We start from the raw sequence: 26,740 nt of genomic DNA, 5'->3' as shown, positions 1-26,740 counted from the left end.
CCCCCGTGCCACTCACGTACCGGGAGTGCGGCTAGGAGTTTGCGCAAAGCCCCAGGAGGCGTGGCTTACGTGTCGGCGGCTTCTGGGGCCGGCTGGGCGGGGTGCTGGGTTGCCAGGACGACCGTAGCGGGTTAGTAGCAGAGTCGTTTGGAGACTCCCGACGCGTAGAGGACTGAGTACCAGTGGAGAGGTCGTTCGCAGTGGCCGCTTCCCGGTAGTACGTGGGGAACCGCGCGGACAACAGGATCCTCTCCTCCCCACCCCCTATCACCGCCCCCCCCACCCCAGCCCTCTGGTGTGTGACGGGCTGCTCCAGCTGAGCCCGGATCCGGGGTGGCGAAGGGGCTTCGCAGATCCCCAGAAAACCTCCTGGCGGGTCGCCCACCGTGGCCTGCAGGCTCCGCTACCCTCAGGCGGTGTTCATTTGCTATCAGAGACTTGACTTGCTGCCACTTGGAAGCACCTTAAAAAGGGGGCGGGGGGCTTTGTGAAGAAGGCTCTGCGCATGCTGATTGGCACAGCGGTTATAGGGAGTCCGCTGCCAGACAGTAACAGGGCTTCGTCTTCTTTGCAGAACCATGGGCAGCAAGAAGAAGGAAATTGCTTTGCAGGTAAGCCTCCAGGGGCGCTAGCTTCCAGCACTTGGTTAGGGTTGGAGGGTGGTGTGGTGTGGTGTGGAGGGGAGAGAAGGGGAGGGTGCAGTATGAAAGTTATGTTCTCTTTGCTAGCAGTATGTAACGGTATTCCAGAACTTGAATTTTCTACCCTTATGTCTTAAAGTTAAAAAAAAATTATCTCGGACCCCTCGTGATGACAAACTTTTTATGCATAAATATATATAAACAAAATTGGGCAAAAGCTTTTTTGCTTATAGTGCACATACAACCGTAAGGACCCGAACATGCGTTATCCCAAATCAAAACTAAGGAAAGATTACCCAGCATAATTCCCAGGTGATAGTTGAACTTCTTTGCTGAAACATAGTTGCAACTTGCATGGAGAATATGATATAGATGATTTTGAGTTTGGGCATGGCTCTGTACCTCTGTGCTTTGTGCAGATTTCTCCATCACTGTTCTCTTCGCTTATTAACAATATGCTTTGAGATGTATTATGTGATGAGCATTTGTTATACAGAGTGCCTAACTTCATTTGCACTTAAGACAAGTGAAACTGTAAGTTTTTGTTACCTCTTATTTTCTTCTTGGTCCTGGACAGGGTGATTCTACAGCTATGGTAAAAACATGCATGCCTGGGCCCTGGAATTGGGAGAGAGTTCTTTGTCATAAGATCATTGAATGATCTGTAATATGGATACATTTAAAAACAAGCTTTAGAATGTCTCATAAATCAGCTGAACCCCAAAAAGATACATGTTTAGGCTGCAGAAGCCAGATATAGTTCTTGAAATTTTCTCTAAGTCAATTCTGTGATTTAAAATATATTACATAACTTCTCTGGGCTATGGCTTGCCCATCTGTGGGATGAGGGTGTGTGTGTGATATCCCTAAGGGTCTTCTGGCTTTGCTATTCTAGGACTCTGAAGGTGGGAATCTTCTGTCTGTAGTAGATTCTGCCCTCCCACTTTTTCTGTGTGTATCATTTTTTTTTCAGCGTATATGAGCCCCATATCCTTTATATAAATGGGGAGGGGAGGAATACATAACTTGCAGAGTTGTAATGAGATTCTTTTGGAAGTTTCCAGATCGGTCTGAATGCTTTCTGTGGTTTCTCTGATGTTATTGGCCCGTATGATTATCATCTCATAGGTTTATGTCCTATATCCCCATTGGGGGTAATGTGTTAGCAATATTATTTTTTCATGTGTATTCCTCAGAGCTCTAAGTACCATTTGCTGAGGAGAAGGGGGAGCAGCAGCCCCTCCCCACTCACACCAAGGAATCTGTATCACCTACGTATAAAGTAAACCTCTTGAGAGCAGTGCCTAGGGTCTGCCATCCTAGGAACCCTGTCCTCTCTCTGGGTTTCCTTCTGTGACTAAGAATCAGAAATGATAGGATTTTGAGGCAATCTGTTCAAAGGTGTTAACACATTTCCCATTATTTCTCTACTAAACGTGGGGCTTAGTGAAGTTCAAATAGTTTCTATTCTGTTCTCCTCCTTCCCTTCTTCTAGGGGTGAGATTCTTCAGCTACCCAGAGTCCTGGGCCCAGAGGTGATGTAGCTCATTCCATGACAGGAAGGGCCACAGAGAGTTTGCCAGTGACTTACAGTTGAGCCTCTGGGCGGGAGTGGGAGCTTTTCTGATCTCTCCTGTCATTTGCCCCAGGACTGTATTTGTGCCTCCAGGATGACAGATGTTTAAGGCTCTTACCTCTTTTAAGGAAACCTACAGTATGATATTGTTCATGTGCATTTTAAAGACACTAAGAAATTTTATATCCTGATTTTTTTGTCATAGAACAAAAAGTTAGGAGTATGTTTTTTTTTCTTTTTTTTTTTTTTTAGTTTTTGGCGGACACAACATCTTTGTTGGTATGTGGCGCTGAGGATCGAACTCGGGCCGCACGCATGCCAGGCGAGCGCGCTACCGCTTGAGCCACATCCCCAGCCCAGGAGTATGCTTTCTTAAAAAAAGAGACTTCTCACAGAGGACTTGCAGATGTTACATGATTCCTGCCCTTATTACAGATAATGTATCCTATCCTTTTATAGGAATACAGACTTTAGCATACTTGTATTAAAAACAATTTGTAATTTTCATGGTATTCCAATTATTAATTACAAGAGGAAAGAGTGGTTTTTTTAGAGCAGGAGTCTGAGAGTAGCACCTTGTTCCGGTGATTAATCGGCAGATGGAAATTGTGTATCACCTGATTGGATGTAAGGAGAGGAACTCTCTTCAGCTTCTCTAATACTCCAACTAATCTAAAGATGTACCACCTGAACCTAATCAGCAGGAACTAGACACACCATTTTACAAAACAATTGGCATATAGTTTTTAAAAGTTTTGAGATTTTGAAAATAAAAGAAAGAGTTAAGAATTATTCTAGGTGAATTGATGCTAAGAGATTTGACTAGTGTGGGATTCTGATTACTTCCTTTGCTATCTAGGACATTATTGGGACAATTGGTAAAACTTTAATGGCATGTAAGGATTAAATGTAAGAGTATATCAGTGTTTTTCCCCCTGACGTTGATGATTTTATTGTGGATATATAGGATAATGTATTTGGGAGTGATGGAATATCAGGCTAACAATCTACTTTCAAATATCAACAAAGTATACCCTCACACATACTTTATAATGTACTTGCAAAATTTCTGTAAGTTTAAAATTGTTTCAAAGTAAAAATACATTCTGTATACTTTATAAAAATGTCTACTATTAATGAAGAGGGATAATATGCACTTCTCCTTGAATTCCATGTCTAATATAATCCAGAACTCTTTTTAGATAAAAGAAAAAGAAGTGAATGAATGGTAATAAATTCAACTCTTAATTATTTGTGATACTGAGTGAAAATATAAATTGCAAAAGGAAAGCTATAGTATTATACTGTTCATGTACATTTTAAAGACACTAAGAAATTGTATATACTGTTTCTGTAGAAATAACATGTAACATTTTTTAAAATGCTAATAATAATATGTATCACTCTTAGTTTAGTGTTTTTTTTTTCCTGGGGGAAAGAAACAGGAAGAAAGGGAAGGACTAAAGAAGATTGGGGAGAGAGAAAAACTTGAATGTATTTCTAAGTATTTTGGAGAAAAACAAAATTCATGAAATTGTTTCCCCATTTGTGCCGTCGGTGTTACAGCATTTGATTCTCTGAATTTAGGTCAACATCAGCACCCAGGAGCTTTGGGAAGAAATGCTGAGTTCCAAAGGACTAACTGGTAATTCAAAATAAAATATATTTTTTCAGATCCATTTTTTTCAAGAATGTTGATTGAGGTGTTGAGCCATAAAGAGAAGGCTGCAATAACCTTTTCCTATAACCTTGAGCCTCATAAACAGCCAGGTGCTTTCTTTGTGTCTGTGTGTACAGTAGTTCTCCCCTTGTCTGTGGTTTTGCTTTCTAGTTTCAGTTACCTGCAGCCAACCACAATTCAGAAACATTAAATGGAAAATTCCAGAAATAAACATTTCATAAATTTTAAAACACACACCATTCTGAATAGCATGATGGACTCTTAAAACATCCCACGGGTTGATGGGACATGAATCATCATTTTGTTCAGTGAATCGACACTGTATATGCTACCTGCCCGTTAGTCTTTTAAGTATCCTGCTTAGTTATCCAAAAGACTGTCATGGTATTGAAGTGCTTATAAAATGTTGGGTACTATTTGAAGTATCAGGCATCCTCTAGGGGTTTTAGAACAAATCCCTGAGGAGAAAGATGGGTATTGTATTTATATCTGGCTTGAACATCATAAATTTGGTTCAGGAAATGAGTCAGTACTGTCAGAAAGCAGGGTTTCCTTATTTTCGAGCTGATTGTCATTCTCAGGGTTGTTTGGTGTTCAGTTACAGAAACTTCTTCTAATTACCTGAGGCACAAAAGGAGAATGCATTAGAAGGAAAATGGGGATCTCTTGGAACTCTCAGATAGGAGGAAGAGCCAGGCATCATAAGGCACTGGAACCAGGAACAGCACAGTAATCACTAGGAAGCAGCATAGCCACTGCCCAGGGGCCTCCTTGTTCTTATCCTTCTTGTATCTGTCATCTGTTGCTGCTCAAAACTAGTGGTTTACAACCACAAACATTTATTATCCCACAGTTTCTATGAGTCAGAAATTCAGATGCAGCTTAGCTGGGTGCCTCTGGCTCAGGAGTGCAGTTGTTGGAAGGTTTTAAAGCTCAATTTGGGGCAGATTGGCTTCTAAGCTTTTGGCCAAATTTAGAAGGTCCACTTCCAGGTCCACTCATGTGGCTGTTGGCAGGATTCAAATCCTCACTAGTTGTTGGCCAGAGACATCAATTTCTTGCTATCAGTTTCTCCATGAGGCTGCTCAGGACATGGCAACTTGCTCCTTTAAAGCAGGGCTCTGGGAGCACATGTGATGGAAGTTAGTCCTTATTAACCTAATCTTGAAAGTGGATATCCTCCTGCCCTCTTCTGATCACTAGAAATCCACTAGGTCTAGCCCAGGGAGTACCAAGAAGCTGATCTTTGGAGACATCTTAGAGGTTACTACCTCCCTCGCACTCATTATTCCTTTCTCTTCCTCTAGATATCTTTCTCCAGATTACCTCTGGGCTCTGTTATTCTCTGCATGTCTGCTTCTATCTATTCTTAACCATGTCTCTGCACCCCATTTGGATGACTCTTCTACATGGGGAAGAGGACTCTTGTCCCTACTCCCTGGCATATCATGACTCATCTCAGCTTGTTGAGAGCTTTCTCCTTCCCAGACCCAGCTCCAAAGTAGCCTCCCTGGGTGAAATCTTTGCAGAAACTTTGTATGGTTCAGGAGCCCCTGGACTCTGTCAAGCCCCTCACCCCCATCCATGTGGGTGCCATTAGATTCTTAACACCATAGCGCTGGCTCTCTCATCTATAGCCCACCTTCCCAGACCTGGGCCAAGTGGATGCTAAATAAATACTGGTTTCATTGATCCATTTGTGTGGGTGTGAGTACTGCCACACGCTCCGATTTGTGGAATTATATAAAACCTTTCAATGTGCCAAGAATGAATTATTGTATCCTGTCTGGGCAACTGGAACCCAACTCCAAGGTGTGACAACCACTGCTTGTTTCTTCAGCAGCAGTGATTTCCTGATAATTTCCTGCATGCCAGCTACCTTGCTAAGCACCAACACCATACCAAACACTGACTCTGCCAAGCCTGCTCTAATGCTCTAGGGCCTTGTAGGCAGCCGGGCTCCTCCTGGCCCCTGATCATCAGGCAGCTAGATGATAACACACACACACACACACACACACACACACAGTATAGATGCTTGTTCTCCCTGGAGCCAGCAGAAACTTGCTTCCAAGGTCAACAACGGTCTTGGGAGTCTTCCTGTGCTGGCTCTTTTGCACCTGCCTTCAAACATGCGAGTCTAGTCAGGTCACACGGTTCAGGAACTCTCATCATCTCTGCCCTTTCTTCCAGGGGTCTTCTCCATTTTGCTTCCTGCCTTTCAGAGTCAACCTCTTAATGCCCTCTCCAGCGTCCCTCAAGCCCCACCTGACTATCTCCTAAGTTGGTGGAGTTTGTTCCCATGGCTCCTGCCAAGAGCCAAGGAGAATGAGAGGGGACTAGAAGCAGCAGGTGAACTGTCGATGCAAATACTGCCTGGGGATTTTAAGCTGATCCGGGCCCACTGTCTTTCTTTGCAGTAGAACCTGCCCTCCTAGTTTGATTCAAATGCTTTCTTGCCTCCGCCCACATCACCATGGAGTGTTGAAATCCAAACATTGGCCAATCGTGAATCCTGTTCTCAAGCCCAGCGTCTGATCCCTCCACCTGGACACTGAGGAGGCCAAAGTCCCCTCTCTGCCCCTGCTCTCCTTCTGAGTGTCTGGTTGCCTGTGCAATCTCTTGGTTAGCACCAGAAAACCAGCCCAACTAGAACTAGTTCAACATTCCCCATCCCTTCGACTCTCTCTCCAACTCCACCCAGGTCTTTTTCTGCCAGGCTCAGAGGTGGAGTCCCTTTCACACCCCTTGGTGTTCATCCACATCTCCACTTCCTTTTGCAGAGGTTGTGGTCCCCACCTCTTTGGCCTCTCACCCCACTGCAGCTCCTGTCTGGCTGCCTCCCCTCCCACCCAGCCTAGGTCTCATATTCTGCAAAATGCTGCTGCCTGCTGAGCCAGCCCTTGCTCTTGAACTGGTGTGTCTTCTTCCTTTCCAGGAGCAGCTGAAAGAACGCGTCCTGTGACCTCAGAGAGCCAGGCGCAGTATTTGGTTCTGCTAGGTTAGGGATTGACTATGTCTCCTCTAAAACTCCAGTGTTGAAACTTAATGGCCAAAATGGTGGCATTAAGAGGTGGATCCCCGAGGGCTCTTCCCCTCAAGAATGGGATTGGCACTTGATGGAGGGAGTTTGTCTCTCCTGTCCTTCACCTTCCAACACATGTGAACACAACAGCTTTCACCCAAACTGCCAGTCTTGGTCTTTGCCTTCTTATATTCCAAAATTGTGAGAAACAGCTATCTGTTGTTTATAAACCACCCTGTGTGGAATTCTTACCTTTGGCCAGCAGCTTCACCTCTATGAACTTTAGTTTCTTCATCTCTATCTTGGGATGATTCTCAACTCAGTGGGCTTTTTGAGAAAAAAGCAAAGCACAGATGCTTGCTTTGGCTCAAGAAAAGTTAGGTTCCTTTCCTCTCTGAAACTTACTGTGATTCCTTCCTTATGGCCACATAAATCCAGATGGAGGTCTTCAAGTCCACATCTCAGACTTCTCCAATGAGCCCCACCACCATTTCCCATCACACAGGCCTGGGCAGGTCTGGTTGGGCAGGCAGCCCAGGGTCCCTGAATTCCCCCTGTGTGTGCCTGGCTGCCCAGGCTTTGCAGCATGCTTACTTCTCTGCCCATGCATGGCCAACATTTCTGCAATGCCCAGTACACCTGCCCTCCACCCAGAAGGCTGCCTTCCCTGGCTAGTACAAAATGGTGTTAATGCTGTGCCACCAGAGTCTATGCTTAATTTTAGTCATGATAGTTTGTTAGAGTAATCGTACTCACTTGATGTGAAAGTATGGAAATATAAATCTGCATTAAAAAATTAAAAATTGCATGCTATTAAAGCTGGTAGACCTAATAAATTATGAGCAATTTTTACACTATTTGCCTATAACTATGTTATGGTAGCTGTTGAATGGAAATACCCACCTGTGTGGATTAGGCACAAACTCTTAAGTGGTGAGGCTCCTGGAAAACACTCCTCTACAATGTGGCCTCCAGTAAGTGACAGTCTAGCTCTTGCTGCTGCCTCTTGATTGGGCAGTTCCTGCATATATCTGGTACATAGGAGTTGGTTGAGCCTGCCTAGCCATGATACCCTCTATAGATCGGGATCAAAAAACATAATGGAATCCAAGTTCCCATCTCATTCTCCAACAAGTTCTCTTTGCAGGAGAAAAGTACTGATTTTATAAAATAAATTAAATTCTTTTACTCAAAGCAAATGGCTTTTATCAATCAGGGAAAAGTTTAAAACTGTGTTTACTCTCGAGTAGGTGAGTCAATTATATGCTGACTGGTCACCCACAGTAACCTTCATGGCTCTTTTGGAACAGATGGTTTCAGTCCAATTCAGATAATCATTGAGGGTCACCCTGTGCCAGGTTTGACCCCGAATGTAGCCTGAAAAATCTGTAAGGTAAAGAGGCCACTGTAAGAAAATTATTTTCTGCCATACTTTCTTCAATATGTTTTGAATTCAGAATACTGAGTTCATAAGAACAAGGGACATGCTGCTCACAGTCTGATGGAATAAAAAACTCCTTTAACCATTAAGTATCCTTGCAAACAGATGAGACTTGAGGGCATTAGAATGTATGGGAATGGCTGTGCCTGTCTGGAGGGTAGGGTGCCTGCTGACCCTGCTTCTTGGCTCCTCACAGTTGTTGATGTCTACCAAGGCTGGTGTGGCCCCTGCAAACCTGTGGTAAGCCTCTTCCAGAAGATGAGGATTGAGGTTGGCCTGGACCTTCTGCACTTTGCATTAGTAAGATTCTCTCCAAATAAAAGGTCATAAAACACTGTTGACATTGTCATGATGCCTTCTAATTTCTCTAGATGTAGAGATCCTTACCCCTCCACCCCCTACAGTCCTTTTGGCTCAGGCAGACTCTTTATGCTGTGTGAAAGGAAGGAATCCATGTCACTCCTATGCATATACTCCTGGTCTCATGAACACTATTGATTGAAGCATCACTTTCAGAGTACCATGTTTCAAGATTTCCAACCACTGTTTCATAAAGGGGAACTTATAGCAAATGCTTACTTTGTTTCATGTGTGGAAATGGAAATAAATTTCAGAGAAGTGTGCAGGAGACACTGTTCATATGCTGCATGGGTTCAAGGTTCACAGACAGTGAAGACAGGAGATAATATAACATACACTGATCTCTCAAGAAGTTGGATTTCCAGGACTCTCCACTTGGGACTTAGTCTCTCCTTGGGACTCAGACTTGGTGCTTCTATAGGAAGGGTGTTGCTGATTGGCTCACCTGGGGGATCTGTGGTGTCTACATACAGTGGGTTCATCAGACATCAAAGGCAATGTCTGAGGATTTTTCATGTCTGCTGTTGCCAGTCATGGCTGCAGAAGGACACCAGATGGTGGAGTTTTCTTGGACTGGTGGAGAAGCTGGGTGAGAGAAAGAGAAAGTCTTTTTCCTCCTCATTAGACTCTTTAAGGAAGTACACTTTTCACAATTACCAGTATGTTGACAGGACAGTTGGGATTAGAGTGAGCAGCAGGAGAGCAAGTTGGGCTTCACCTGGGGAGGTTAGTCATGGGGGTATGGAGTTCCCAGGGCCCTGTGCCCAGGTCCAGTGGATGCCTGCTGACAGTTTGTCTTCTTTAGGCAGAGGCAGATTGTCTTGATGTCCTCGAAAAATACCGAGGGAAGTGTGAGCCAACCTTTCTGTTTTATGCAGTAAGTACATCTGTAGAATAAGAACTATTTGATGGTTACAGATCATTAGCTTTCAAATAGATGCAACTCAATGTCATTAATTCCCTCAGACCTGATGACACACACCATCCTGACCCTGTTTAGGACAGTGGCCTTCAGGCCATCCCTACTCCCCAGGAGAGAGAGGACACAGTTCTCTGGTGGTCACAGTTGTCTGGGGCAGCCATCCTGACTGGCCATACTTGGGAAAGAATGAGTCACTCAAATACCCGTGCTCCTTCTTGGCTCCTGTACACTTTAGACTATGGATTCACTCTCAGAGCACAGGGTTTGAAGATTTCTATCCTCTGTTCATAAAGAGGAAATTTTAGCAAAAATGAATACTTCCTTATGGGGCAGACAAGCTCCACATTCATCTTTTCAATCATAAAATGTGAAGAAACATGAGAGACTATTGAGGAAAGCTATATGGCACCGTGTTCTGACAAGCTAATGTGGATGTCTCTGAGTATGACATCCATGGCCCCACTCCATGCCCCTTAGGCCCAATGTCAGATCTGGCTTCCCAGGCTGAGGCCAACTGCTATACCTGAAGGAAATGGAATAACATGCTATTTCCAACCCAGTCCAGCCCCTCATTGTATTAAGAGAAAGTGGGATCTTCTCTCCCAGGGCTCCTGAGAGCCAGGCCAGGGTTGTTAGTTTGGAAAACGTAGGCCTCCTGGGCTTGTTACAGCCTTGCAAGTCTTACAAGTTGGGAAACATAATGAAACATTTGAGCTTCAGTTTTCAGTAGAGACTCAAGTTATACCATGAACTGAGATTGGGGGAAGGGAGGGATTAGTGGGAAGATCAGAGATGAGTGTCTGTGGCCACACCAGACGGAGCTCAAGTGCAGGAAGGGGATCATTTTCACAATGGTTTGGCTGTGTAAGTCCCTGGTGATGAAAGCATAAAAACCTTTCCTGGCTGGGTGGGAACACAAGCCTCAATCTCCAACTCTATTATGGGCCACTACAGGATGGCTGGAAGTGTAAGGGAGCTCGCTTTACATGGCCTTCCCTCTCTCCAGATTCACTCCTTTTGGGTAATGCATATAGAGACTCTTGTAAAGTGAAACAGAGAATTCAGGCTCACCCTAAACACACCTCCACTGTGAAGTCTTCCCTGACTACCCCAGCCAGTGTTGGGAATTCTTACCCCAAGTTCCAAACACCTTATAAGTTCTCCTATTAAAGTGATTATCTTATCATAGCCTAATTGTCTATTTGGAATGATTACTCCATCCTTCATTCATTCAGTGACTATATCTTTTCAAGTTTAGTGCCTATTCAAGTTTAGTGCCCCTCTGGGGCAGGGTGTGTGTCTCTGCCTGGGTGCTTGGCATAGTAAGTGCTCAATAAATATTTTTGTGTACTGTTCCTCCTTTAACTAACTACCAGTTGCCCTGAAGGAAGCTTTGAAAGGAGGGGTACAATGTGGAAGGTAGAGATCACAGTGAGAGATTATTTTAGAACTAAGAGCAGACCTGAGGAACTAAAGCAGATCTAAAGCAGACTTGACTTTACTGGGAAGGGCCCCAGAAGGCGGCAGAAGAAGTGAATATCCCATGTTGGAAATGGGTGGTAGAGGCTGTGGGCCTGGGGTCAATGGACTTTGACCCGGGCATACTCTTAAACACTCCCAATGTTAAAAGAGATTAACGTGTGAAGAGGCTCTCATGAGGTGTGCGGTTTATTATAGGGAGGAGAACTGGTGGCTGTGGTCAGGGGAGCAAATGCTCCACTGCTGGAGAAGACCATCCTCGACCAACTGGAGGCTGAAAAGAAGGTGCTAGCTGAAGGCAGAGAACGGAAAGTGGTAAGTAGAGGTCACTTCCACAAACAACAAACTTATGTCTGCTTGTATGGGGAAGCCAGCAGTCTCCCCACTCCCACCTTCACCTGATTTTCTTGGAGCTATGAGAGGAAAGTTTCATGAATGTCCCACATTGGATCTGTTCCTCACTGAGAGTGCACAATGCTGTGATATATCTGCATTTTGAAGCCTTTTAAAAGCTGTCCCCTTCAACCAGGACCCTTTAATTTCTTTTATTCATTTTTCTTTCACCCTCCACTTCAATTTTTAACCATTAGTTCAGAAAGGAAAATAAATTTACAGAATTGAGTAGTGGTATGTTAGTCAGATTTCTGTTACTATAACAAGATACTTGAAATAATCAACTTAAAAAGTGGAAAGGTTTATTTTGGCTCACAGTTTTAGGGGCTGGCTTCAGTCCATAATCAGTAGGACATGTTGCTTTTGGACCCGTGGTTAGGCAGCACTTCATGATGGAAACATGCAATGGAGGAAACTTTCCCTCACGAAGGCAGAGAAGAGACCATGTTGTCTCACAATTCCCTTCCAATGATCTAAGACCTCCCACTAGGCCCCTCCTCTTATAGATTCCACTACCTTCCAGTAGCACCAAGCTGAGGACCAAGCCTTCAACACCTGGGCCTCTGGGAGACACCTATCCAAATGATAACAAGGAAGAGTCTCCCACTCAGCCTTGGGGTAAAGTCTCTCTGGGTGACCTGAAGGTTTTATTTGTAATCCCCTTAATTTAGAAACCAAGCTCTGTCATTACTATAAAAACAGGATCAGCCTACCTTGTGATTTTGATTACTTCCACAATAACACAGACTACACATTCTTCACAAATAATTGTCTGCTTTTGAAAACCAACACACAGAGAGTATTTCCAGGTACTTTTGTAATCTGCTAAACTACTCAAGTTTTCTTATTCAATTCCAAATAGCAAAGCTCTTTTTTAATGGAATGAATTAGCATTGAATCATATTTTTCCCCAAACCAGTTTTCTTCAAGAAAGAAATCTGCAAATGCTTCCATTCTTATATGCCTCTTCTGGGGAACAATGATCTCTCCCTTTACTTCTCTGCCCTGTTTAGCCTATCACTTAACATTTACTTACAGTTTAATTCTTTCTCTTGCCAACTTTCTATTTTTCCTTAGTCTCTACTTAATGCTTGTGAAAAGAGGCAGACTCTAACATTTAAGATCAGCATGAATTTCTTGGTCCTCCCTGTGACCCTTCACCCTGCTACTAAAAAGGATCTTGTAAGTCTCCAGGACTTTCATCACCTTGCCTTTGCCACTTGTTCCACCTCTTGTAGCTTTATTTTTTGTTGTCATTTCTATAGGGTTTTGAAGGTCTTAGGGGTAATTTAAATTGGCTAACTATTTTCTGTTCCTGACCAATTTGTACTAGATTAAAGATGAGGCTCTTTCTGATGAAGACGAATATTTTCTCCATGAAAAAAACGTTGGAGAAGATGAGGATGTGGGTGAGTGCAGAACCAATGAGCAAGGCCAAAGGCAAAGGAGGTTCAGATCTGATGTGAGTAATCAGGTCATTGAGCTATCTGGACTCTGGCAATATTGACCATGAAATGTCTCCAGTCACCTGAGTTCAAATGTTCTGTGGTCAAATCTCCCTTCTGCCCTATAAAAGCATCTTGGCTACATTTCACAGCTTTCGGATCATGATTCAAATATAACAAGCATGGATTTCGTGGCAATCACCAGGCCTCTGTTAAGTGTTACATGGAGGGTAGAAGAATTGGTCATGCAAAGCAATAATGCTGGTGTTTCCTTGGTCGTTGGCTGATCTGGAAAGTTCGAGTTTCTATTATCATCTCTTTCTCAAACATCAGAAAACCTTCCCTCCCCCCAGCTCTGCACTCTTCTTCCCTTACTGCTGAAGCATCAACTCATTTTCACTCATGGGCAACTTGGCTGGCCAGTGAAGACAGCTGGGAGTCAGGTTAGTGCTGGGAAGGCGTCTCTTGGTGGCAACTAAGATGCCAGGGGAACCAGGATCAAGTTCAGTAACTGAGCTGATGACAAATGCAGGGTTTTTTTTTTTTAATGTTTTATTCTAATTTGTTATATATGACAGCAGAATGCATTACAATTCATATTATACAAATAGAGCACGATTTTTCATATCTCTGGTTGTACACAAAAGCAGGTTTTTAAATTATTGCACAAAGTAAAGAGACTGTTTTTAAGTGTTTTTTTTTTTGTTTGTTAAATAAAGCTATTTGGAGTTGTGGCTTAGGAAAGCAAAAAAAACATCAAGTGCAAAAAGAAAATCAGCCATTTGACTCTGCAGGAAACATTCTTTGCCTCCTTTTTGCATTATCTCCTCTTTCTTTCTTCCTCCATGATTTCCTCCCAAGTCTCTCCAACCTGGAAAACCACACAAAAACCTTGTCCTTGTCCTGAGCCGCCTCCTTCATAGCCAAGCTTCCTGAACTTTGTCCATACTCTTGTGGCCACCCCTCACCCTCCACTCATGCTGGACCTGCTGCATTCTGGGTGTACCCATTGCTTCCTGAAAGGGTGCCCACAGGGGGCATTGGGCCTCCTTGGTGCCAGGTCCATATTCTGTGGGATCTCCCTGCAGAGCAGGATGATATTCATAGTGTCTTCTTCTAGAAACTGTCCTCTCTTCTGGGCACTAAGGTATCATGACTCTTCTCTTCCTTCACATCCCTGGCCCCTCCTCAGCATCTCCTTCATTGAGTTTCATTCCAGCTAGAGTTCTCCAAGGCCCTGCTTAGGCCTCTTCTCACTCTACCCTCCAGGTGGTCTTGTGAATCAGCCAATGTATAACGAAATTTATTAGAAAAGACTAAGTGCTCATAGCATGTTGGTAATCCCGGGAAAATTGACAGGTTTGATTGCTTAAAATGATTTATACTGTTGGGTTTCTGTCACTGTAACAAATACCTGAAATAATCGATTTATAAAGGTGAAATATTTATTTTGCTCACAGCTTGGGAGGTTTCAGTCCATGACTGATTGGGCCTGCTACTTGTGGGCCTGTGGTAAGAGCACAGCATGGGAGGAGAGGGGCGCATCCTTCAAGGGCCCCACCAGGACCCCTCATACAGGTTCCACCATCAACCAATAGTGTCATAGACTAGGACTCAGACTTCACTTACCCAAACCATAGCACATGTATTTTCAGCACCTTATTCAGATTTTCAGAGCCAAAGGTCCTCCTTATATGTAGATATTGTTTTGTTTCACTGCAACATAATCAGTATAAAGGTTGAGAAACAGAAAATCGATGAGAGGGGTATGCTGATCCTGTGGGGAGAGCAGGTAATACACCAAGGCCACAGAAGCAGGAGTGTGATGGAGATGGGCTTGTGGACAGACTTTGGTTTCCTTACAGACCTTTCCAGAACCTGGCCTAAGTAGTGGACTCTTTTCTTCTCATTGCTACATCTGATTGGACGGTTGGGCACTGACTGAAGGGCAGCCAACCCGTGGACTAGCCAGTGGGCTCTGGGTGGTGCCTTGGGTCAAGAAGATGAGTTCACTGGTAGAGCACTGGCTTCTCTCAGGAAAACTTGAACTGGGAGAGGACTGAAGCTGCAGTTTGGTAGCATGTGCTGGAGCTGGAAAGTCATGCTGATTCAGGACTTGGGGCAGCCATACTTACCACATGGCAGGAAAGGTTCAAAGAGGCAGAGACAAGGAGCCAGCAGAGCAGGGAACACGGCAGATAGTAGTTAGAGGCTCAGAGTCTTTAGGAGCTAATGGGAAGGGGTGAGGATTCCTGGGCCCGTGTTGTCTCTGCTCTAGCACCCTCTGTGCAACTCTGTTCCCAGTCCTACTCATTGAGTTGTTTCTGTCTTCCTGTTCCTAATTTATCAGCAATCCTCTTACCTGTGTGTCCCCTGATCCAGGGACCAAGTACTGTCCCCCACAGCCCAGCTGAAGTTGAATTAGGTGGGTGCATCCACTAGAGTCGGGGTCTGCAGGGTAAGCAAAGAGGCCAGGGGAGAGAACCAGGAGCTCAAGCCTTGGCCTGGAACATGGTTTGCAATGGAACCTGTGTAGAGGCTGTACTGTCCCCTCAAGTGGCCTCTTAGTGCCTCAAACACCAAAATCTGACTGCACATCCCCTGGCTTATTTCAGTATCATCAGAGAAGACCTGTACCTTGGCAATCATTAAGCCAGATGCAGTGGTCCATGGAAAGACTGATGAGATTATTATGAAGGTAAAGGAGAAACACTTACCATTACCTCAGTTCTTCTCTGTTGGATAAGTAGGGATGGGGTAGCAGGCAGTGGATTCCTGCTGAGGAAAGGAGGATTCCATAGGGTTGGAACTCAAATCTGATTGGGACAGATGCTGGGGGAATGAGGGTCCTCACTGTTGCTTATCTTTATTTTTTAAATTTCAACTAATTTAAATGCACATTTGGATTTGATTTACCCTTTCAGAATACTTATATATGTTCTATAGATCCAAGAAGCTGGGTTTGACATTCTAACAAATGAAGAGAGAACCATGACTGAGGCAGAAATGCGTCTTTTCTACCAACACAGAGCTGGAGAGGTCAGCTCATCTGCTCCCATATGCTTACCACGTTCTCCTCCTCCAACATTATGCCTATAGATTAACAGTAGTTTGAGAGATGATAGAACATTATGAAGGACAAGGATATGAATAGCAAGTGGGTCATGAATTTGCACTCAGAATCACAGTTATAGCTTCTATCAGTTCAAGAAAAAGATTTTGACACTAAGTAACAAAATAAAGAATTTACTAGATGGGTACTCTGTAGCTCATAGAATTAACAAAAAAAATTGAACGAAGTGCTTGGAGAGAAAAGGAATGAAGGGAGCTCAGAAGCCAAAGCCTCACAACCCAGATTCAGCTGCTTTCCATTTGCTTTTACTTCAGACTCACCTCCTTGGGAGTCTAGTTGACCTAGCAGAGGTCACAGCCCCTACCTCTCAGGTTAGAGTTGTGTTGGGGGTGCTAAGCATCATGGTTGTCAAAGTAGGATCAAATGAAATGGAGAAGAGCTGTTCCCCAAAGAGGAGCCAGAGCCTTTGTACTTGAAGAAGGAAGAAGGTTGAGAAGCATCTCAGAACAACAAAACACTTAGCTATATCTCACCCCTTGGATTTGCAGCATCAACACAATTTCCATATATCTGGTCTTCAAGGCTCACCTTTCTGGGTTCTCTGGGGGTGGGGGGTCACTACCACCATCTTCCCCACAGCAGGCAGAGGTGGCCAGGAAATGGCTAAGTGTCCACAGGCACACACCAGCAAGGGTGCTCACTGACTCCCTGTGGGTAGGATGGATTCGCTGACCCTCTTCAGGCCCCAGTATACCCTTCCCCATGTCAACAGTTTTCCTTCCCTATGCCCAGGAGGCATTTGAAAAGCTGGTACATCACATGTGCAGTGGACCAAGCCATCTCCTTATCCTCACCAGGACCAAGGACAGCGAGGATGTGATTACTGCCTGGCGAACCCTAATGGGGCCCTGTGACCCCTGTGTGGCCAGGAGAGAGCAGCCTGAAAGGTGATGTCAGCAGCTGTGGTCCTTCCGTCCATCTCAAAACCTCTACCCCACTTGGTGTTCGGTGCAGAATTGTGGGTAACGAAGCTCTCTGTTGACCAGGAGACCTCATCATTGTTATAAATTTAGGGGGACCCCGACGCCATCCCCTTCTGATCCAGTGCCCAGTCTTTGCTGAGCACTACTGTGAGCTGCCTCCTCCCCTCCTCTACCCTCTTCTAAAGGTTGCTGCTAGATTGGTCCAATGGTCCTTGGTCACCATTCTCTCTTCAGCCAGAGGGTCCCACCAAGTGCTTCCAGAATACAGATTTTGGGGCCCCATTCAAGCCTGTCAAGCCAGAGACACTGCCGTGTTGCCTGAGAAACTGCATTATAGACACAACCCCTTCCACCCAGGGTGTCCCAAGGCCCTGAAATCTGGAGTACCCTGCCCGCACACTGCTCTGGGTTGACTTGGCTTTCTCCTTGGCCCTGTGTGTCACCAATGCCAAATCTGCATGTCTTAGCCTTTGAAGCTGAGAGGACCAGACAACAGAAAGGAGCTTAGCAAGAAGCCAAGGAGCTGCAGTCGGACTTACAGTTATAAGGGGCTGAGAGCATTCATATAAAGGCAGCTGGGCTAGTGAGAAAGCCTGGGGTGTCACTAAAAAAAGTCCTTCTGAGCCTCAGTTCTCTCATCTATAAAATGAGGATATAAGTAAAATAACCATCACTGGAGGACAGAGGCATTTAGAACACTGCTCGACACACAGGAAGTCCCAGCTAAATAGTTGTATCAAGTGCATGGTAGTAATATTGACAACATGGCAGCTCAGTGCTTACACAATTACACCTGTCTAAAATGGAAATACCAGGGTTTCCCCTCTGAGGGCTTTGGTGAACTGCAGGAGATTCTGCATGTAAAACATCCAGCTGGGGGTCCAGACCACTGCCAGGACCAAATGAATGTTGCCTACTGCTGTCTTCGCTATTGTTCTTGGTATCTCTACAAAGAAAGCAATTTCACAGAAATGCAGAGTGCTGATTTGTATCTGGAAATCATGTTGCCAGGAAGCAAGACATTTCTTTTCAAATGAAACAATTGTTTCTTTCACTTTTTACCAATGTCCCCAGTCTCCGGGCTCTGTATGGCACAGAGATGCCCTTCAACGCTGTCCATGGGAGCCGAGACCGAGAAGATGCCAGCAGAGAGCTGGCATTACTCTTCCCCAGTGTCAAGTTTTCAGATGAAGATGTGGAGGCCCCTCAGGGTAAGTCACCAAGGCAGTCTGTGGGAGACCAACCTCGGTGAATAGGAGTTTGTGACTAAGTGCTTGGGTGTGTGTGGGACTGGTAATCATTTGGTAATTCAAAAAAATTCTGTTCTGAAAATATGGGTCATCAGGTAACTTGGATATGAATATTAAACTGTCTTATATTTTCATAGAGAAACAATAATGCCTTTCTGTACCTCACTACATCTTTAGTTTATCTTGGAATCCTATTTTCACTATAAAGGCATTTTGTATTTCTCTGTGAAAACCACTGGGAAGGTCTTAGCAACTTAGTGAAATCTCCTACAAAAACCGGTGTTGCTCCTGCATGTCCCCTGTGCTCTGCCTCCCCCTTCCTGAATCCCCTAGTGGGCTGAGAAGCAAGGGCTGCAGGGGAGGGCCCTCTTCCTAGAGCCCACGGTGGCACGAGCTCCAGGTCATCTTCTCCATGAAGAGAACTCAGCCTCTGGGAAAGGCAGCCTGAGTCATCACCACCTCCAAATCTGGGTGAGAACCCCACAGGGTCCAGAGTGCATGTGACAGCTCATGCCACCAGTGGAGGAATTGGCCAGGACTATTCCTGTGCCCAAGTTACATCTGCATTGAGCCTGCAGTGAGGTGGAAGGAGCTGGGAATATCCACATGAATGCTCTGGGAAAAACCAAAGGACATGAAGGTCATTCTTGGAGAAGGCTGCGTGCAGATCTGAAGTGTAATAACCTATGTATGTCCAAATGTTTGGGTTTAACCCAAGGTATTTGGCTAAATGTTTGTTATGCTCATGGTTTCAAGGTCTCAAACCCAGCCACAACAGAAAGGTGGACAGGGGCTGACCTGCACTGGCCCTTGTTGAGTCCTTGCCACTGCCCTGAGGTGACTATTCCCACTGGCAATTGAGGAACAGGCTGAGTGCACCTAGAGCCTAGGGAGTCTGAACCTGCAGGGAAGTGTGACTGTTGTGGATCAAAGACCCAAGCCACATCCAAGTACCTGTTACACTCCAGTCATTCCCCATTGGGGCCAGCTTTCCCAAGGACCTGGCCTGGGATGGCTTATGATGCATTTCCTATGTGTTCACAGTCATGGGACATCTTCATCCACCTGAGGGATGACTGGAGGCATGGAGGTGTCACTCAGAACTGAGAGGAGGGTGAACTCACTGGGGTGCTGGGGAGAGTATTGGGAGATGTCAAACCTCACTTTGGCCCCAGGTGATATTGAGCAAAGGGGATAGTTCCAGAAGGAACTGCCCACCACTTTGAAGCTACCTGATTGGAATGCTGCTCCTCTGCCTATTTGTTTTGATGTGTCTCATCTTCTCAATTCTGGGGAGGAGCATGTGCCTTCACTTACCCAGCATTTCTGCTAAGAAAGCATGGGGGCAGGGGACAAAGGTTCAGGACACGATGATACTGTATTTGAATCCTGGCTCTACTATTCACCAGCTAAATAACTTCTGGAAAATTACTTACCTTTTCTGGGCCTCAGTTTCTTCATCTGTGAAAATAGAGAGATAATGATATGCCCATTATAACCCCAAACCAATAACTTGGTTTTGGGCCCTACTGTTGAAGGCCTTTGCATTCCTATGACCTTGTGTTGCCTCTGAATGGAGACGTGCAAGCCCCCAGTGCAAACCAGCATCTGTCCTGGGCCCCTGCATCAAACAATAAGCCCAGCAGAGCTGTCAGAAAAGTGGGATCTACTGTCCCAGAGCCCTGGGCACACCTCCACAGAAATGTTGCAGAGACAGGATGTAAAGCTTAACCTGGTGACATATCTTAAGTACTCAACAGATGTTACTCGTTCTCCTAGTTCTTTAATTCTAAGACATATTGGGACCCCTCTGCTGACCTCTTAGCCTGACACCTAGCTTGGTCCTCAGTGATATGGTAGCTATTCCTTTCCCTGTTTCTTTACAGACGGTGGGTGGGGCAGGGTTGGCTTCACAAGTCTTGCAGAACATCTGTCATCCCACAGGCACTGAAACCAAAGGAGCAGCACGCGCCACGGAGGTGCTTTGCATCCCTGAGGACATGGACTGAGATGCTGTGCTGCTCTTCTGAGCATATGACCAAGGGCAAGGCCACAGGGCCATGAGATGTCAGTACACTGGAGCCTGCCTGGAAGGAACCTCAGAATAGGAACATGCTTTTATAAGCACCGATGCTTCCTTGTTTACCTGTCTTTTGTGGAAATAAAAAATAGCATATACTTTCTCCTTATTAAACAGTATATAGAACACATTCTCCCACATCCTGTCATCAGGTTTTAAAAAACAAATAGGCATCGGTTATTGTACTCTGGTGTCATCTTAGAGGATACTGAGCCACATGGGAAGAGTAAACCTCCTTTATGGTTAAACCATTTTAGATCCCAACCTGGTAACTATGGACTTAAAGTAGTGCAACAAGCCAGGGTCTGACAAAGGCAGCTTCCCCATGTGGAGTCAGGTGTCAACTGGCTTTTGGCAGGGCCTCCTGCTTCCTGTCCCAGTCATGCATGGCCATTCAGTGCTGCCTGATCTGCCCAACTGAGGTTCTCCATGTGCCAGGGCACATTCATCGGCAATACTTGGAAGTTACACGTGGAACCAGAGTTCACCCAGTTTACTTGATATCTCCCTCCCCAGTTCTTTGGCTTCTGATTTGGCTAAAGCCTAATTTCAGACTTTAGAGCTCTGAGTGGGGCCCCAGGTTGCCTTCTACTGAACTGCCTGGGTTAGCTGTCTCTCCAGGTTCTTCCTTTGAAGGATGCAGGGTTTTAGTAAAAAGTAACTATTAGCTTTCCAGCAAATATTCCCACTCCCTCTTACCAGCTTGTTCTCAGGCTATTTTAAGTTCACCAAGTGCAGCATCCTCTGTCTTTTCTGAGGAAAAGGCTGTATTGTTTAAAACCAAGAGGAAAATGCCAGCAATCTCATTTGCTGGTTTCCCCCAGAGGAGTCCACTCTTCCAACTTAAAGAAGTTCTTTACATGGGCAGTTGGCTCCCAGAAGACAGCTCTTCACAGGGACATTACATTTCCTGTCAGCCTAGTGTGAAACTGTGCTGGTTCTGGAGAGAAATGGACAAGCCTGGCCTGAAGAACTACGGCCTGAGATGGACCCTACTGTTGAAGGCCATTGCATTCCCATGACCTTGTGCTGCCTCTGAATGGAGACGTGCAAGCCCCCAGTGCAAACCAGCATCTGTCCTTGGCCCCTGCATCAAACAATAAGTCCAGCAGAGCTGTCAGAAAAGTGGGATCTACTGTTCCAGAGCCCTGGGCACACTGCTCACCATGGGGCTGTGCTCTTCCTTTGTACATGGGCTCAAGTCTGTGCCCATGACAGAGCTGGCAAGACTTGGAGTACAAAAGTCATACATCCGGGCTTTCATACCACAGGTGTCAATGTGGCTCTGAATGAGTTACCTGGAGGAGGAGGTGCACAGAGCTGATAGCTATCTGATCTCCCCAGAAGCCAGGAAGTCAAGAATCTCCCACCACTGGTGACATGAGAGATGCAGCAACCAGGGCCTCTGAAAAGCAAGTGACGGGGAAGAGTAGGTGGGGAACTGAGACTCAGGGTGAGAAGCATTTTTGTCAGTGAGAGGGATCTTTAACATCTCCAGAAAACAGACAAGAAGGTCAGGGCTGGGCGGGGGAAAGCAGGAGAGGTACTAGGTGAGACGGTCAGAGTGGGAAAGGTGGTGACCTGCCCCTTCCTCCCATTGTCAGAGGCTTAGGGATGCTGTGGCTTCAGCATTGTAGGGAGTGACTTTTAGAATTCTAAGAGTGCATAAGGAATGGGGGATAGGGTAAGGGCTCCTGAGAGTGGCTGTAAGACCATTCCACTCTCAAGGGGACAGTACTCCTTTGTTAAGACCCTGGTTGGTCCTGATTTCCTGCCATAGGCTGCTTTGGGCTTCATCCCCTAGATGCAAGTGCTTGATGGGAGGAGGGCAGGCCTAGCCCCATTAAGTCTAGGAGGTGGACTCAACTCTTAAGGATGGGCTCTGGCCCACCCCCCAGGGAGAGAGCTGGTGGCCTGGCAAAAACCAATGCCAGGACCTGCAGAGAAGGTTCAGTAGTTGACTCTGTGGCCCTTGGAGGGCTACCACAGCTTTCCCTGGGGCCAGGTACTGGACAGAAACTTCCCTTATGCAGGACACATGTGCCTCCCTGCTCAGTAATCAGGGAAGATCAGTGCAAGGGGCAGGTTGGGATAGCACCAGTCCCTATTCCAGGTCACAAGGTGTTTGGAACCCTTTCTGTTAGCCTTCCATCAGGACCTGGGGTGGATGTCCCTTTCCTCTCTTCCTTTCTAGCCCTCAATTCCAGTGTCCCATTGCAATTATGAAAAAGGGGGACCTGCTTGGCCTTTCTTCTAGTCTCTCCTTGGGTTCCCACAGAGTTCCGCTCCACTAGGACTCCCTCCTCCATAGCCACTGCACTGTCCTCCTACCCCATGCTCTGCAGCAGGTGTCTTTAGCCTTCTTCCAGTGAGGCCTGGAGTTGGGAGTGCCATCTGCATCTCAGAAATGGGAAATGGTGATACACAATTAAGTGAAGGGCACCTGTGTGCCTTTGTAGAGGGCTGGTGGCTGCTGGGCACCATGCAGCTGTGAACTGCCAAACTTCGGGTCTGTGTCCAGCAGGTGGTGGCAGTGGAGGACCCAACACTGGTGGTAACGGTGTCATGCTGGTTGGGAGTGGCCACCTATAAAGGGTCTGCTGACCATCAGGAGGCCAGGAAGAGTGGGGTCTCCAGACTTCGGCAGATGCCTCTGGGAGCACAACTGCCTGAGGTACTGGCTTCCACCCTGAAAAGCAAAGGGGCTCCCAGCCCTTCACATGGATCACAGGTTCCAAAAGCTGCTCCACACCATCTCCTACGGTTTCCTAATGCTCCAGACATTTGGAAAACAGACTCCTTTTTAGAAGTTGCTATGATTTTTCTTGGCTTTTATTAGCATGTGTTAAAATCATATTATCCAAACACTACCAGAAGAACATGTATTGTTCTGAATAAAGTGCTTAAGGAAAAAAAAATGCAACTTATTAAACTGGACATTCTTCTAGTTCATAAATTTTGGGTTACAATCAGGGCACAAAAGGAGGAACAGAATGCAGTATTAAAGAGAGCGAGAAGCTTAGTTAAGAACTTGGGTGTAGACACAAGACCATGTCCCATTCTTCCCACTTCCTTGCTGACTGAACACTGCACCTGCGTAAAGCAGCAAACAGCTTTGTTTTAATAAATACATTTCCCTTCATTCAAATCAGAAAAGTTACTTATTGTAAAGCACTTTTTACTTGACCATTGTGTATACCCATAGGCAAGATTCATGCAGAGTTGGAGTGTGAAAGTGTCACTTCCTTGGGCCTTCAGCTCTATAATGCTATCTGGGTTCAAGATTGTCTCAGCAATTCATTATTGGTTTCCTCATATTTACCTGAAACATTTTAATACCAACACTATAGTGTTTTGTGTTATAAATGCCAACCAACGATATTTTCTCAGTACTAAAAATGACAGTGAATGGGCCCTAAATAAGGCTGTACTCCCAATAAATTAGGTTTTCTTTAAATTGTATCTCTCACATTAGCACTCGAATATCTGCACAAAACCCAAGTTCCTGTTAGACAGAAAATCAGTGATGTTCTGAAAAAACAATAATCTCTTGTGTTTGAGTCTTGAGTGGCCATGTTGAGAACAGAAAACATTGCATTAAATACATCTAAAAAACATTCATTTGTAATCAATCAGATTGAAATCTTCCAAGGAAGGTGCAGGTTGGTGACAGGGCAGCTGAGATGTGAGCAACCCCACTGGGAGTGGCTGGTGGGTGGGCGTGGGGCCCCATCAGTGGCACACACTCACCGCAAACTTCTGGACCGCAGACCTCTCATCCTGGCCTCAGTGCCTCTGGCCTCCTTCTAGTAAAGGGAAAAGGCTGGTTCTACCTTCAAACAGTCAAGAGCAACCGCTGCTGAATTCACCTTGAAGCTGACCCAGAAGCTGGAGCCGGTGCCGAGCTAAGGGTTGTAGAAGGGCTAAGCAGTACTCGCTGTAAAAAGATGCCATCCTCAGTCATCCAGGGCAGATTCCCTTCCCTTCTCTCAAGCTCTTAGCTTCCTGTAGAAGATCTCAGGTCTCGTTTTCACAAAAGCACACCAACTAGCAACCCTGAGCTACCACTGTAGCAGCTGAGAGAAGACTGTTTTCTGAACTATTCTGTTTTTGCTTCTTCCTTCAGAAGTGTCTGTAGAACACTCTTTAGTTTCACAGTGATATATGCTGTTTCAGTAAGCACAAAGTGATCTGACATTGTTTCCAAGAAGTGATGACCTACTTTTAGCTTGAGAATAAGGTTCCACATCTGGTGCTAAGTTCTGCCAGACACTGCCACACCTATGATAGGATTTAGGGTAGTTGGGAGGCTCTTGGTCTCCTGTCAAGGGAGCCCACTGGGTTTCACTATCAGTAGTTATATTTCCCTTTGATGTTTTAAAAACCTTACTGTGAATCTGTGGCCTTACTCCACTCCGCTCTGTCCTTCTGACTTGGAAGCCTGAGAACTTATTAAATTAGGCTGAAAGGTGGCTCGACCTGCTAACATTGATGGCAGTAAGATGCTAGCTTACTCATTTGCACAGCACCAAGTAGAGTGCCTGTTATTCAGGCCAACTATAGCCAACTTTTTCTGTTTTTGTTTTATAAAGAAAGTCTATGTAAGTTGAGGTTCAGAAATGCATATATTTTTTTACTTACAAATATTCATCTGACCAAAATTCAACATAACCTTTATGGAACACTAAACAATTGTTTTGTTTTTAAAATAACATTTCATTCAAACTGTATATAATTCAGTAAAGTTTTTTTTGTTTTTTGTTTTATACAGCAAGCAATGCTTAAACCCTGGAAAATCTGTAGAAAAGAGATTTTCACACAAAATAAGAAAAGAAAAATCTGAGGTATCCCTCACCCACACATCCACTCACTCTGACTCACACGCAAGCACACACACAAACTCATTCTTACTCACAAAGTGGCTGCAGCATAGGCAAAAAATTGTAGGTCCAAAGGAAAATGATTGATTGTTCTAATAAAGAGTCCAGGTAGCTCAGAAAACAAAACAAAACAAAACAAAACACAATAGTCCTCTGAGGAAATTACTACCTCAAAAAAATGTCCTCAAGATGAATCTGAGATCTAAGCCTACTAAAATGCTTTTGCAAAACAGCTCCCTGCAGTCCAAGGTGACTTGTGCAAATAGAAGGAATCAATTGAGGCTAGTTCCTGTACTTCCTTAAACAAGGATGTGGATGCTCACAGATGTCCGGCGCTCCCATCATGCCAGGTACTGCTGCAGTGCCGTCTTTGCCCTGAAATCACAGTTCTCCTGTCAGCCATCATCTCAATTGTAATTGAGGGAGAGAAAAAAAAAAAAAAAAAACCAAAAAAAAACCCTGTGGCTCATTGATGGTAGTTGGCATTGATGTGTCCTAAAAAAGTAGATTCCCAGAGTGAACTGGGGTGACCAGCTGGGCACCTAACTTAAGGAGCAGATGGCCATATTCAAAGAGCTCTGAAACCTACACTGGGTATGTTCTTCTTCCTGTGGTTCTCTTAGACAGCCAACCTTACCCTTAAACCTGCTATAGCTTGGTGACATTCTACACTCCCTTGTATGTGCTCACATTTTATAGTTTTCCTTTGTTACTAGTCCAGAGTTGTGATGGATCTGGAATTCTCTACTTTCTCCTACTGCCATGCAGGTTTTACATAGTAATACACAACACTAGGGAAGGAGTTCTGGGAAGCTAAAGGGAAGGAAATCTGACCCAGGGATTAGCTGCTACTCATGGGATGAAGCGCCTCATGGTTCAAATGCCTCAGAACTATGGAAGAAGGGTACAATTTCATCTTGTTCTATATGCCTGATGATACCATCAATGTGGGACATGTAGCTTGTTAAGGTGACTGGGAAGAAAGGGGTCAGGTGGAGAGGAAAAGGTGTAATGTCAACAGTGCTCCAACCTCTTCCACTCCTCTGAGCCTCCTTTACCACTCCCATCATAAGCTTTGTAGTTTCTATAGAGGATGCAATTGTGGAGCTAGGAAGTCTGGTTTTAGCAACAGTCTCCCCTTCTAAATTACAGAAAGATAAGTCTAAAATTCCAGTTCTATTAGCTGACAAAAGTAGCACCAAGTAGACTGGGCATGAAATTAGCTGGATTTAGTGTGGTTTTGATAGTAAAGTAATATACTAAAGGTTTTTTTAAAATATTTTTTTAGTTGTCAATGGGCTTTATTTTGTTTATTTATATGTGGTGCTGAGAATCAAATCCAGTGCCTCACACATATTAGATAAGCACTCTACCCCTGAGCCACAACTCCAGCCCTAGTCTACAGTTTGTAAAGTGGTACACTAAGGAGTGTTCTTACAATTATGTAAGACTCTAGAGACGATAACTGTGAACAGTTCAAAGCATCAGAACAGAAATCTCTAGAAAGACTG

General features: G+C 45.0%; 2 protein-coding genes across 24 annotated transcripts in view; one reads left to right on the top strand and one right to left on the bottom strand.

Annotated features, from left to right (window-relative positions):
- Nme9 (NME/NM23 family member 9) overlaps positions 1–26,740 on the top strand; it is a 44,304-nt gene continuing 17,564 nt past the window's right edge. For 3 of the 13 annotated variants that reach the window (XR_013436537.1, XM_078043388.1, XM_078043389.1), the window contains exons 1-13: positions 38–214; positions 575–611; positions 3,805–3,862; positions 8,561–8,664; positions 9,530–9,601; positions 11,324–11,440; positions 12,596–12,700; positions 12,852–12,927; positions 13,317–13,406; positions 15,579–15,661; positions 15,910–16,002; positions 16,829–16,983; positions 18,094–18,230. Coding sequence is in view for 12 of the 13 variants with exons in the window: in XM_078043388.1 (XP_077899514.1) it covers positions 579–611; positions 3,805–3,862; positions 8,561–8,664; positions 9,530–9,601; positions 11,324–11,440; positions 12,596–12,700; positions 12,852–12,927; positions 13,317–13,406; positions 15,579–15,661; positions 15,910–16,002; positions 16,829–16,983; positions 18,094–18,230 (1,123 nt within the window). In the remaining variant the exon portion in view is untranslated. Of the gene's footprint in view, positions 218–574; positions 612–3,804; positions 3,863–8,560; positions 8,665–9,529; positions 9,602–11,323; positions 11,441–12,595; positions 12,701–12,851; positions 12,928–13,316; positions 13,407–15,578; positions 15,662–15,909; positions 16,003–16,828; positions 16,984–18,093; positions 18,231–20,213; positions 20,480–26,740 lie in introns of those variants that run through there. The other 10 variants (XM_078043387.1, XM_078043390.1, XM_078043385.1 and 7 more) reach the window with 10 other exon arrangements.
- Armc8 (armadillo repeat containing 8) overlaps positions 23,164–26,740 on the bottom strand; it is a 98,869-nt gene continuing 95,292 nt past the window's right edge. For 10 of the 11 annotated variants that reach the window (XM_040269852.2, XM_040269853.2, XM_078043383.1 and 7 more), the window contains one exon: positions 23,164–25,604. In XM_040269852.2, coding sequence (XP_040125786.1) covers positions 25,571–25,604 — 34 coding nt within the window. In that variant the 3' untranslated portion in view covers positions 23,164–25,570. The remainder of the gene's footprint in view (positions 25,605–26,740) is intronic. The other variant, XR_013436536.1, reaches the window with a different exon arrangement.

The sequence above is a fragment of the Ictidomys tridecemlineatus genome, chromosome 3, assembly GCF_052094955.1.
Source record: "Ictidomys tridecemlineatus isolate mIctTri1 chromosome 3, mIctTri1.hap1, whole genome shotgun sequence".
Taxonomy (NCBI): Eukaryota; Metazoa; Chordata; class Mammalia; order Rodentia; family Sciuridae; genus Ictidomys; species Ictidomys tridecemlineatus.
This window is presented reverse-complemented; position numbering and strand designations above follow the sequence as displayed.